This window comes from Hylaeus anthracinus, unplaced genomic scaffold (assembly GCF_026225885.1).
Source record: "Hylaeus anthracinus isolate JK02 unplaced genomic scaffold, UHH_iyHylAnth1.0_haploid 4, whole genome shotgun sequence".
NCBI classification, from domain to species: Eukaryota; Metazoa; Arthropoda; class Insecta; order Hymenoptera; family Colletidae; genus Hylaeus; species Hylaeus anthracinus.
Window position 1 is genome coordinate 2,130,121 of NW_026535289.1, and position 12,732 is coordinate 2,142,852.

General features: G+C 33.9%; 2 protein-coding genes across 10 annotated transcripts in view; both read right to left on the bottom strand.

The window, feature by feature from the left end:
- Window positions 1-173: 173 nt before the first annotated feature.
- LOC128895104 (uncharacterized) lies at window positions 174-3,407 on the bottom strand. The gene is made up of 2 exons (XM_054157386.1): window positions 1,511-3,407; window positions 174-1,193 (listed from the first exon to the last, which is right to left on the bottom strand). The coding sequence occupies exons 1-2, from the start codon at window positions 1,717-1,719 to the stop codon at window positions 875-877; spliced, it is 528 nt and encodes a 175-aa protein (XP_054013361.1). The 5' UTR covers window positions 1,720-3,407; the 3' UTR covers window positions 174-874.
- Window positions 3,408-8,871: 5,464 nt separating this feature from the next.
- Window positions 8,872-12,732, bottom strand: part of LOC128895072 (titin) — a 109,633-nt gene continuing 105,772 nt past the window's right edge. For all 9 annotated transcript variants that reach the window (XM_054157314.1, XM_054157307.1, XM_054157309.1 and 6 more), the window contains 3 exons: window positions 9,839-9,936; window positions 9,468-9,648; window positions 8,872-9,196 (listed from right to left, as the gene is read on the bottom strand). In XM_054157314.1, the coding sequence (XP_054013289.1) occupies window positions 9,087-9,196; window positions 9,468-9,648; window positions 9,839-9,936 (389 nt within the window). In that variant the 3' untranslated portion in view covers window positions 8,872-9,086. The remainder of the gene's footprint in view (window positions 9,197-9,467; window positions 9,649-9,838; window positions 9,937-12,732) is intronic.

Consider the following 12,732-nt stretch of genomic DNA (forward strand, 5'->3'; position numbering starts at 1 on the left):
GGTCAATGAAAGTTGGTAGGTGAAAGACAAATCGAGCCATTTAAACTCCCAAAGAAATACATGTATGTACATCTATATTAACAAATTAGGTGGAGGGCTTATTATTTAAATTATCTATAAATTTCTAACGTTAAAGCGCATTTTAAAAATCACCTTTAATATTTTCATTCTTTTGCTCCGCCCTATTGTACGTCCTCGTCGTGCGAGAATAGTTTCGACGGATTATTTTTAGAAAATCTGTACTTGATACGCTATTTTTATCGAGTGGATGAAGAATCATTTATGAGTAACTGGTCGAAAGTGTTTAAAGTCTCCAGAGGCGTTGAAAGTTCCCTTTTGTGTCCAGTAAATATGCGATACTAATCAATCGATGTTGCTCAGTGGTATCATAACTGATGTTTATAGTATTCTTTTCTATATTGGTTAATTTGATAATTTTTCAAAAGACATTGCTGGTCCTTGTGATAAGAAGTAGTTTGGAACACGGAAAATATTAAAACTTTTAAAAGAATTAGTATATACAAGTTTTTTAATAGAATTTCGTTATGTATATGGATATCATTAAGTCCTTTAGATATAAAAACCTCTGTCCTAAGAACTGTTTTGATAAATGTTTTGATTACAACAGTTTGTTGAATGCAACATTGTTCTGCTTAAAGTTTTTTTTTTCCGATAATAGTTTTGATACATATGCTCCAATCTAGTATCGTGACCACGGTGTGTATATTTAAGACAACACATGTACGAAATACATACACGGAGTCAGAGATGATCAAACATTTATTTAAACGACAGATATCGATAATACAGTACTTTATTTGCAACGATAATGCAATGAAACAATTGATTTCCTACTCGCTCATTCTCAAATATTTTATTTTATAATTGAAATTCTAATTTTTATTTTACCAGTAACAGACAATTGCTTGCCTCTTATTCTTATCCTTAAATGAAAGCTTTTGCGAAATGTCATGATAGGTTTGAAAGAACACTTACCGCTGTCTCCTGACTTCACCTTCGACGGAGTCCACACGGCGTATTCGCGATTGAAGCAAAAATCACTAGCATCGCGAAACGAACCGTTCGTTTCGAAATCGGAATACTCGAGCCGTCGTAATATCGGATTTCTGCCTGTTATCTCGACGCATTCTTCCGTCGCGTTTTGCTCGTCCAAATAGCTGCCACCTGCGTAACTAAAACGAATAACGACTCGATCAGTCGTTAACGATTTTCACACGGGCTGATTAATTTTTCGTTCGAAGCGAGCTTTTATATACTAGTAAAGATAGTAGTTTTGTTTACATTACATTATATAAATTACAAACATTACATTATAAATAAGTTAACAAAACACGCCTGTCAGAGTAGTCGTAGTGGACAAATAAACGATATCATATGTTAGATTTAATTACTTTCATTTAATATAAAATAAAATTGAATATATTCCAGTCGTGACTATTTAACCGTGCGTGTTGTTAAGTCACGAACCCTATTATAATTAATCGCGTACCTGCGATCCGAGTACAGACTATACTCAAACGATGGATCGTGCCACTGTTGACGATTCGTGTAACTTTGTTTGAAATCGTTTTCTGGTGGCAGGAACAGGTCCCTGAGCGCAACATACTTTGGTGGACTATCGATCGTCCTTTCGCCGACATTTTGGTCCCGATAAGTACCATAAAACGGCGATGGTACACCTGTAATTAATACCCACATGGTGATTAGTTAAGTCCCATTAATATTCCACACGTTTGGAGAAGCTTGAAACGATTTACAAACCAAAATCTACTTTTTGACGAAACTTTGTGTAAATGTTTATTTGTCTAACCTAAAAGCTCTGTTGTTAACCCTTTGCACTCGAGCGGCGCCGCTACGGCGCGCGGCGCCCGGGCAGTATTGCGCGTCCACTCTACGGGCGCCGTAGCGGCGCCCAGGCCTTCTTTAACTCGTTATGTTTGTTTTCGATGCGCGATAAGATGTTTGACAAATTTGTACACCCTTTCTAAGCAAGAAAAAAAGAAAAGAAAGGAAAGATCACTAAACCATTTAGGTTATGTACGTAGAAACGCTTGTGGAAGAATTGGGAGAACCGTATCGCCAGCATCGCGATCAAGCGGCGAGACCAAACAACGATGAGTCTCGGCTAAATGGAGGCGATCATATTGTTTTGAAAGTGATAAAGTGGGACTGTAAGATTTGCTATGGCTGTAATAAACCTGGCGCCAGACGAGAAACCTGATATTATTATGATACATGCCCTAACAAACTGAGAATCCATCTCGGGGATTGTTTTGTAAAATATCATGCAAAAATCAAATACAAAGTAAAATATTTAACAGATTGTGTTTTATATGTTGTATGTTTTATAAATTTTATTATTTGTATACGTTTGCTTGAATTTAAGATCATTATAAAGTACTAGTAAAACGCTTCCCTAATATAGCCGAAATCGTTTGGAGTTGCTAGTTCGTCTCAGAGAAAAAGGCCTCGAGTGCAAAGGGTTAATACTTGTTGATTTTAAAGCTGTAGTCACTTTATGTCATAGTTAACAAGATTATTTATGCTTATATAAACATTTACATCATGAAAAGTTCTCAAAAAATTGATTTGGGAAATAACAAAGCTTGACTTATACAACTGGAGTCACCCTTAGAAAAAACAAAATTATATAATTTTACATGCTTTCATATATATGTGTACATACTCATGAACATAACTTTCACCTGTTGATTCAGATAATCTATTCTTAGATAAGAAAAGTATTTATTTATTTATAATATTCATGGTATCGTTAAGTATAGTTTAAGTATCAAATAGTTTACGTTCAGAGTATTCTATTAAAGTATTCTAGTAAAGCCTATATTCGTGCAAGCGAGACACAACATACCGTGCCACAGTCTGATGATGATACTCGGATACGACTATAGGGAAGGTTAGTGAAGGTCGTAAAGCTATCGTCGTTGTTACTAAAAGCCAGAACCCTTTAAAGCAATGAAAGATAGAATTGCGTAGCCTGTCGCCTAGTTTCTTCGAAAATAGAACGAATTATAACCACACAAATGAGAATACGAGAAAGAAGTATTATAACAAATTAAATTAATCTACTCGATTGAACAGCTGCATTCTTGTCCATTGCAAAGTATTCCATACCTGGTTCAAAATTTAATTCCAATTTAACCAACAACAGATAAAAAATTCGACATCTTTTACATGTATATAACTGTATATAAATAAACATGTATATAAATAAAAGTGAATGATTTTTGACCTACTTAAGATTTGTTAAAACTTTTTCATTCAATGTCTAATCACTTTCGAGCTTTAACACTGAATGGGTTCAATTTCGATTTCATTCCTTAGATTTCAGTTACTGGAATTGAATACATACATGTAAATTATTAGCTGTCATTGATGCCAAAATGTAATATTAATTTCAACTTTTCACCATGGTTTGAACAATCCTTTATGCTTAAATAATCAAAGATATTTATTTTAGAAAATGCCTAATTCCTTAAACACATTTTTATGATATTATATACTTGCGAAATTTAACTGATAATAATAACATACAATTCGATCCAAAAACGATCTTAGATATATGTGCCAGAAATGAAACATTCATTTTTTCAATTTACATAAAATGTAATAATATTATATCAAAGCAACAGAAAATAACATTATTTATTTTTTGCAATATTGTATGCCAAGAATGTTATGTATCACATATTTTATTGTTGCCACAATTATCCTAAATGCCCAAATGCAGTATTTAAAAATAGTATTTGGCGCCTATAAACCACCAGTTTATGGATGGCAGAGTAGATCACTACGGTTCATTCAACCGATTTTCGATCAAAGAGCGACTGGTCTGCGAGCTTGAGCGGCCAGTGACGTTTCGACTCGATCAACGATATTCTTCTTGAAATTTAGTCTTAGTCGATCCGCGACTATTTTTGGCGACTCTTGCGCGCCAGACCTCCTGGAGATTCGCAACGTTTCTTATTACGTCTTGGCTGGAATCCACGTAACACTGTTAAACAGCACATAATCGCTATTCGAAAATTTAGAAACCGGTTTCCGGTTCGTCATAGCGAAACCAGACAAGTTTCTTTAACGATCAAATGGAAACTTTGAAATATAAAGAATCTGCGAAGTATCCTCAGCATTCGAGCGAAGAAAAATCTTCAAAATAAATAATGATTGGAATGATAGCTTATTTGCAAAATTACATTTGACGTAATTAGATTGTTGATCGTTTGAAAACGGCAGTGTTGATTGAATAGTAGCTTCGAACTCGAAAGGTTTTCATAATCCAAGGGGTTTCCACGAGGGGCTTTAGGATTTTGTTTTTAAATAATAAAATATGCTTGTCAGGGTAATCATGATAGACACTTAAACTACGTCATCTTTTACATATAATTATAATTTTGTGTATTTCTATCTAAAGTAAAAGGATTAGATATATACCATAATATGTGTATCTTATTAAAAAAAATTCCTGAAGCCTCTTTTAGGAAATACTTACTTGAATTGAATATAATAAATTCATTGTACGACAGTGTTTATTTATATTTCTTCTGAAGGAGGCGGTATTTCTACTTCAAGTCCATGATTGATCATAGTATTATATTTTAATTTTAATTTTACACGTGCTCTATGCATTTACATAATTTTTCACAATTAATTGTAAATATTTGTGCTTTCATTTGAAATTAAAAAAAAAAACGTGTATACTCGGCACCACTTATATTTTATTAAATAACAAAATTCGAAAGTTCCGTTTGGAGAACTTTTTAGATTCCAAAATATTTCAATGTAAAAAGTTATCTACGCTGTTCTGTATAAAACTTTGGAAGTCTTTGTTGCACTGATATTAGGAGAGTTGTTACAGTGGAAGAGATTCGTTCATTATGCAAAAGTAGAGAGAGGAAGTGCGATTCTGTAACCTGAATACCTATGACGCGTTTTTCTGAAAAAAAAGAAGAGTAAAAATTGTACCGAAATCTTTAACAATCGTAACCGCTTGTTTTTCTCTCGTTTATTCTTGGATCACCGACTCATATTTTCCAACGCATTCCGAGATTACCTTACCGTCTATTTTCATACCGCATCATCCAACAGCCGTTCATCGTTCATGGGAACGTTCAAGCATTTGATCTCTCCGAAAATATTAATCCTCCCTTAAAAATACATTAACGGTGCTTCACGCGAAGTAACCAAATTACACTATAATTACTTCACACATTTTCACCATTTCTCTAATAAATTTGAAGCGTGGCTTTCGTCTTTTACTTTTATATTAATGATAATTTAAATTGAATTGTATATTATTTAATAATACTCAGCAAACATTAGTCATAAACCTAAACATTGTAATGTAAATACAATTCTGATCATCATGAGAGAGAAAATTGTAATGAATTAATAATTAATTTAAAAGAATTAATATATCCTTCGACCTCTATTTAATAGAAAATAGTAATACTTTTAACAAAGTCACGTAATTTCGTTCAACGATAGTTGGAGTTAGATTCTTGAAACTAATCTTAAAAATTGCCAACAAGACTCAACGAATACTACAATTTTGTCATATACGTTTATAAAATGTTTAAAGTGTAATTGTAATTTTTTTTAAAGTAATTTTTAAGAATTCAAAAAAAATAATTTAATTCAACTGCAAGGTGTACTGTATTAAAATGATCCTCGAGATGGTGAAGTACGAAAAGTAATTTCGGTCAGTTATTTTTTCAATTATGATATAGTAATTCAATTTTTTATTTGGAAGGTACGGTACCAAAGTTGGTTATCGATAGGTAAATCTTTCTCGATTCTATCTAGTATTACATTTCACTTGACCAAGGACAATGTTTAACGAAAAGCCTCATCAGCATCCCCTCATGCATAGAGCGGTGCGTCTGTAGGTGTTAGTAACCCCCGAATGTTAGTAGCGATGTTGCGTTCCACATATTTTCTTTTCTCCTCCCAAAATAAGTGAGTGCCCGAAATACGTATGACGAATCGTGCAATAAGAGCAAGATGGAACAATGCTTTCGATACGTTATTGCGGCACTGAAGGTCTCGCTTATTTGTAACGCTTTATTTTCCAATCTTACTTCACACGCTCTATACAAAAATAGAGAATCGAGACACTGTAACTAGACACGTGTGCCGCAATAACACAATTAAAGATGGTTCCTTTAATCTTGTTGTTCTGTTAGTCTCCACGGCGCCATCGATTTATTTTTATTTACTTCGAATTTTATGGCTTGGCAATTCGTTGGATCTTCATTCATTATTTTTAAGAGATATTCTAAACATTCAGTACTTTTTCAGGACATGAAAAAATAAATTTCAGATTTTTAGAGCGTAGAGTACTCGTTTAGATGTAAGAGAAATGAATAGATAACCTAGATTCAGAGGTAGAGTTGATGTAAGCTTTGACTGCTTCGACATGACTCAGGATTGCTATATTTTATTAATGAATACTGATCAATTTTACTAGAATAAAAAAGAATGGATTGTGAAGAGCAAAATACTCAAGGCGTTTCATCTTGTACTTTAATAATAAAATAATATTTTATTAATAGAGTTGAAATAGTTCTATCAGTTTTCTAGAGCATACAATAATACAAGTTGTTAAGTAGATAAAATTAAATAGAAACTACTAAATATTGTTCCTTATTTTTATACCCCCTTAAGAATCTAAAGATTAACAATAAATTTTCATTTTATACTAAGACTAAATATTTATTATCATTTTAAATTCACTTTAAATCCATTTTATCCATTTAATAGATCAAATTAAATCTACTTTACAAGGAATTAATTTTACCTACTCGACTATCTTATTCTCTGAAAAATTCAACGAATCCTTCTCCAACCATAAACTCGTACAGAACAGCAAGGTTAGTCGTTTCGCCACTTATATTCTATCATGCTGATACCCAAATAACGTTAGCAACCTACCATTCTGCACCATAACCAGCGATGCTTTGCTCCAGCAAGTGAAAACCTAACTATCGGCAGTGAACAATCAGCCACAGAAAAGAGAACAGAGATAGGAGGGATGGACGGAATAAAAAGGCGAGAAAATAATTCGTCACACCATAGTACCCAAGTTTTTTTTTTGTATTGCAGAGGAAGCACACATTTATTTACACAGTATATGAATAAATTGTTGCTGCGATGAATGACAGTGTAGATAACAATTTGTGATCGTCTTCTCATGTTTGATTTATTTCTCTACAAGCGACGAAGCTTTTTTTAATATCAGAATCGAGAAAAGACAATGACAGCCCGATAGAAGGACGCACGACATCTCGATGCTCGTGAACGTGACATCCTCGCGCGGACGTCGACTTTTTCCCCCTTAACAATAAATAATTCCCTCGCTCGCGTTCAGCTTGACCAAAAGTGACTAGCATCGTTTCGAACAGAATCACGGCGGTGGTAATTTTAGACTGCGAGTAACTCTTGAAATTTCCTCGAAGACAACTCGAGCGAAAGACACTCGAAAGCGTTTGTCGTTCGAATACGATTAGACAGCAGCTACAGTTTCACTCGTTTAGCCTCTGACTGGTATCGCGATCGACGCTTCGTTCGCGAATATTGTCAAAAAAAAATTACCGCGATTCTAGTCTATGACGGGGCGGGGGCGATAAAAATTAAGAAAAAAATATCGCGAGAACCTTAGCAGCACTTTGCTAAGGTTTCCACTTCGCTTTGAGTCATCCTCTGAAGACTTGCAAATGTTAGAAGTTCTCTGTGTTATTTTACAATTTTTTGAATCTTAAATTTTCTTTATAATTTTACTTTAGAACTTTACTTTTACTTCCGTTATAATGTTTACTTCTAGGTTGAAAGTTGTTGTACACGTGGATAGAATTAATATATTTTGAATGAATTTAAATGAATGTTCCTGTTTAATTTATGTTCATTTTAGTATTGATAAGTTACTAGTAACTTTCTTCTTTTTCAATTAAATGTAATAAATTTTCAATACAATGTATATAAACTCGAATGAATACATTTTTATATATTTTTTAATGTTGATACTGATTATTATATTTGCAGATACGAAACTTGATTAAGAATGATAATTGGTGTCATTCCTGAGGAATGACAAGCAACTTTGAAAGAAAGACAGAAATTTAATCTATATTCAGTAACTAAAGAATAACTTTCTTCACTTGACATTTTTCTTAACTCATAAAATTAACTTTTATTAATTTAATGTTTCTCTTTCTAAGTCTTCTGTCGATGATTCAAAATGAAGAATTGAAACGGCAATAAAAGAGCTATTCCAAGACTGCCCAAAACTTTTCCTTATTTTTATCCGCAAAAGTCTCTGTATTGATATTTATTAATACGTATTCTGCGTGCTCGAGAAAGAGACTAGAAAGGAAAATACCCGAGAAAGAGGTGTACAGAAGTAGGAGTGGATGATGAAGATAGAGATGAAAGAAAGTAGATAGAAACAGAGAAAAACGACCTACTAAAAAGCGCTTTCAAATCGTTCAACGGCAACAACGACAGAAAAAAAATGCATTCGAAGGAAGCTCACTACGCGCTGATCAATTAAGTAAAAAGCGTTTTCCACCAGCTTTTTCCGAATCTTTTTCTTCGACTTCTCACTATTCGGTAATCAATGACTAGTTCTCCTCGCCCCTGTCGCAAAATCGTTTTCGTATACAAAATGCAAGAGAAAAAAAAAATCGCTAATAACTAATACTTCGTTTCTTTTCGTTGTCTCCGCTCGGCCGAATTCTGCTCCCGAATATCAACTCGCGAGATTTTCAACATTTCCTCCTTTCATCTTGCGATCCGAGCTACGTCTATATTCGTCGTTCCCTTACTTTTCTTTTGTTCTTATCGAAGTTTTTCTTAACAATATCAATTGAAATGTATTCGTTGTTTAGTTTTCATTTTGATTTTCGTGATAGACAAAAGATCAATGACACAAAGTGAATGCGAATGCGTGATTACGGCCGATCGAAGTTAAGAGGCCCCCAATGTTCCACCACCTTCGTATTAGATTGCGTTGTTTTTTTTTTTTTTTTTATTAAATCCCCTCTCGACCATTATTAAATAGGCGCGTATACTGATCGTCTGTTACCTGGCACCTCCAAAGTGGCAGAAGTCACTGTCGAACCTAAGCTATTCGTTGCTGTGCACGCGTATGTGCCAGCGTCCTCTGCAACAAAAATAAAATTGCAGTTAGCAAAAAGGCGAAATGGTGACAACGTTTAATTTTATTTATTCGAATAAACGATTATTATAGCGTATATATAATAGACGAATCAAACATAATTCAGTTACGTATTTCTGTTAGTTAATTTGTATGGTAAAGGGTTCAACTTTTATTTTAGGTCCTCTTCGGTACAAGAGGATGGAAAAAGTACTGTTTTATTAAAAATTAAAAGCGTTAAGCCTCTTATGGGAAATCCTTTTATTTTATCACATACCAGGAAAGGCTCGCACGATGGTTAGACGACAAACGCCGTTCCGATAATGGATTTCATAGCTTGATGAATTTTCAACGATACGACCGTCCTTGGACCAAAGGATGTTCGGCTGCGGCTCAGCTTGAACAATGCACTCGAATCTTGCTGTTTGTCCACTCACCACCGCGATGTCCCTCAGTGGCTGAAATTCGTATATGTAATTCACATAAGCAATCATTAGAATTAGCTAGTATCCCTTTGTACCGAACTCAAGTTTTATTTATGATATCGCGAATTGAACTGGAGAGATGAATTTATAAAATTAAATTTGTAACACAAGTACAAAGCGTTAGATATAGGTTAAATTAGATTACAGTTAGAAGAGATGTTACCGTGATAAAAAGTGGAGCCTTCTTCGGTAGTATTTCGAGGTAAGGCTGAATCACTTCTTTGCTCGAGGCCACTCCATTGGTGGTTGGCCACGGTGATCCTAGAATAATCAGCTCGAATTAACCAATGCAATCTTGAGATATTCGAACGACGATTTACACTCGACAACATAGAAAAGTATACTTCTCGAGGAAACTCGAATGTCACGTGAAAACATGACGAAAGCCAGAAATGTGTAACGAACAAAAGCAGAGGCAACTCATCGGGAAAAAAATGATAAATCATGTGCTCTTCATAAAGGGAGGTGAAAGCATTTGAAAACACAAACTCAAGGAAATGAAAGCATCGCAGAAAGCAAATAAAATCAATTCTCAATCCTCCGGAGATAACAAAAGCTCTTTTTATTACAGTGGACCATGGCAAAACAGAGAGAAATAAAGCAACACTCAAAACTTTTTGAAATCAGCACGTGAAGGTAAACACTAGAGCATTCCTTTCTTCAGCCATCTAGACTCCTCATCTTCCTATACTTCTCCTAAAGAAATCTAAATTTTAAAGAAGACATTCCTGTAGGTATCCTTTAATGTTTCTTACCAAATTTTCAATGCAATAGTCTAGAATTTCAATATGGAAGCTGCGTCTCCTTGAAAACTGATTTCTACTAAATTAGCCTTGTAAACAATAGTCTAAACACGCAAACTAGAAGCAGTGTCTCCTAAAAAAAAAAAACTGATTTCTAATGTAACCAGGGCATTGTAACAAAAGTAGACTCAGAATATTGGGATTCTTCTCATTTTCCTTCCCTGGGCCTAGAATCCCAGACGAGACCCTCCATATAGATTTCAAGTACCGCATGGTGTTTACTGCACCAATGGGACCGCTCGGGGCCGAACCGAATTTTTTCCTTGAAAATTACCAAACTTTGAAGCGTTATAGCTTGAAAACTAATAAAAATCGGGTAAATACATTAAAGCTTAATGGATTCGTCTTGAAAAGTACTATCGCATGGTATAAAAAAAAATATACAGTGTGTCTACGTGTAAGTCCGGACATACGCAAATTGTCAATTCTACAACAAATGTCCAACAAAAAATTACTCTTAGACATTTTCTTTGTGTCGCCTTAGTCTCGAGTATTTTCACTTTTAATTTTTTTTCCGTGTTTTCGACTTGACACTATTTAAACGGCCATAACTCCACTAAATTACAATGCAAACTTAAAAGTAAGAATACCATTCGAGAGAGCGTAGAATTTTCCTTCTCCCTGATGCAAAATCAAAATTTATTACGTAGGTTTAATAAGTGAAAAATTAGGTCAAACTTTAAATTGTGACAATTTTTAAATATTTGAATTTTTCTCTATCCGTTTTTTGGTTTTAAATACATAGTTGTTTGGCAGGCACTCCTCGAGAAGAACTTCCTCGGAGTCTCAGCTTTTGAATGGTATTGTCAAAAAAAAATTCTACGGTTGTATTTTAGGGAGAAAATGGCTCTCCCGGCCGCGTGAAGAGCCTGAGTGAGAGGTGAATAATAATTGTTTTTGAACATGTATATATAGAATTTTCATTTTTAGAGACTATTTAATTAAAATCTACCTCGGTGTACCGATAAATGATATGGAGATTGCAACACGATCGATTTCACAAAGCAAAAAATCGATGTTTTCGGCACAGGAGATCGGATAAAAGAGTTTAAATTTGAAAAAAATAATTTATTGGAAAAAAAACAAAACCTTGAGGTGTTGAAAAATCAGTTTTTTTCTTAATTTGGGAGATTCGGGAGTGTCACCAAAAAATACATCAAAGCCGATGTCAAGCTAATTTTAAAGTGACAAGTCGATTTTTGTTGAAAAATGTCGATTTTCACCTAAAAAAGTCCGCTTTCCTGCATTCAAACATCATTTTCTCCCTATAATACCAACATAGAATTTTTTTTTGACAATACCATTCAAACTCTGAGACTTCGAGGAAGTTTTTCCCAAGGAGTGCTCGCCAAACAACTATATATTTAAATCCGAAAAACGGAAAGAGAAAAAGTCGAATTTTTTGGAATTTTCACAATGTAAAGTTTGACCTATTTTTTCACTTGTTAAATCTACGTAATAAATTTTAGTTTTGCATCAGGGAGATGGAAAATTTAACGCTCTTTCAAATGGTGTACTGATTTTTAAGTTTGCACTGTAATTTAGTGGAGTTATGGCCGTTTAAATAGTGTCAAGTCGAAAATACAGAAAAAAAATTAAAAGTGAAAATACTCGAGACTAAGGCGACACAAAGAAAATGTCTAAGAGTAATTTTTTGTTGGAAATTTGTTGTAGAATTGACACCCTGCGTATGTCCGGATTTATACGTAGACAACCTGTATACATGTTATATATATATATGTATATATATATGTAGTATCGATGGTATTACATTTTTTACATAAAAAATCAGAAAGTCTGGACTCCAAAGCATAAAAATATTACAACCTAACAAAATTTATAAGACAAACTTTGACCAGATACTATAAATACATATTTCAGAGTGTACTGGATAAACTGGCCTTAGACTTGTTCCTAAAGTGCTCATCTTGTTCGTAAACTTCTCCTGTCAACAGGACTGCCAGGAGGGCTTCCTGGACATGGCTCGTTGTATCGTAGCCATTTTTACATATATTTTAACAAACAAATTTATGCATCAAGCTCAACACTTGTACTCTAAAATTATTCCATACTTTGAATTAAAGTATATATTTAAATCGTGAAATAAAATTTTCAAATTTTATCTAGAAGCATTCCAAGAATGTTCAACCTCGATTTCTTACAATAATCGATGGTCGATTATAAGATATTCGTAGAAATCGGTGCCCAAGCAGACGCAGCTTCTCATTCCCTAAACCACAAATCAACCATCCAA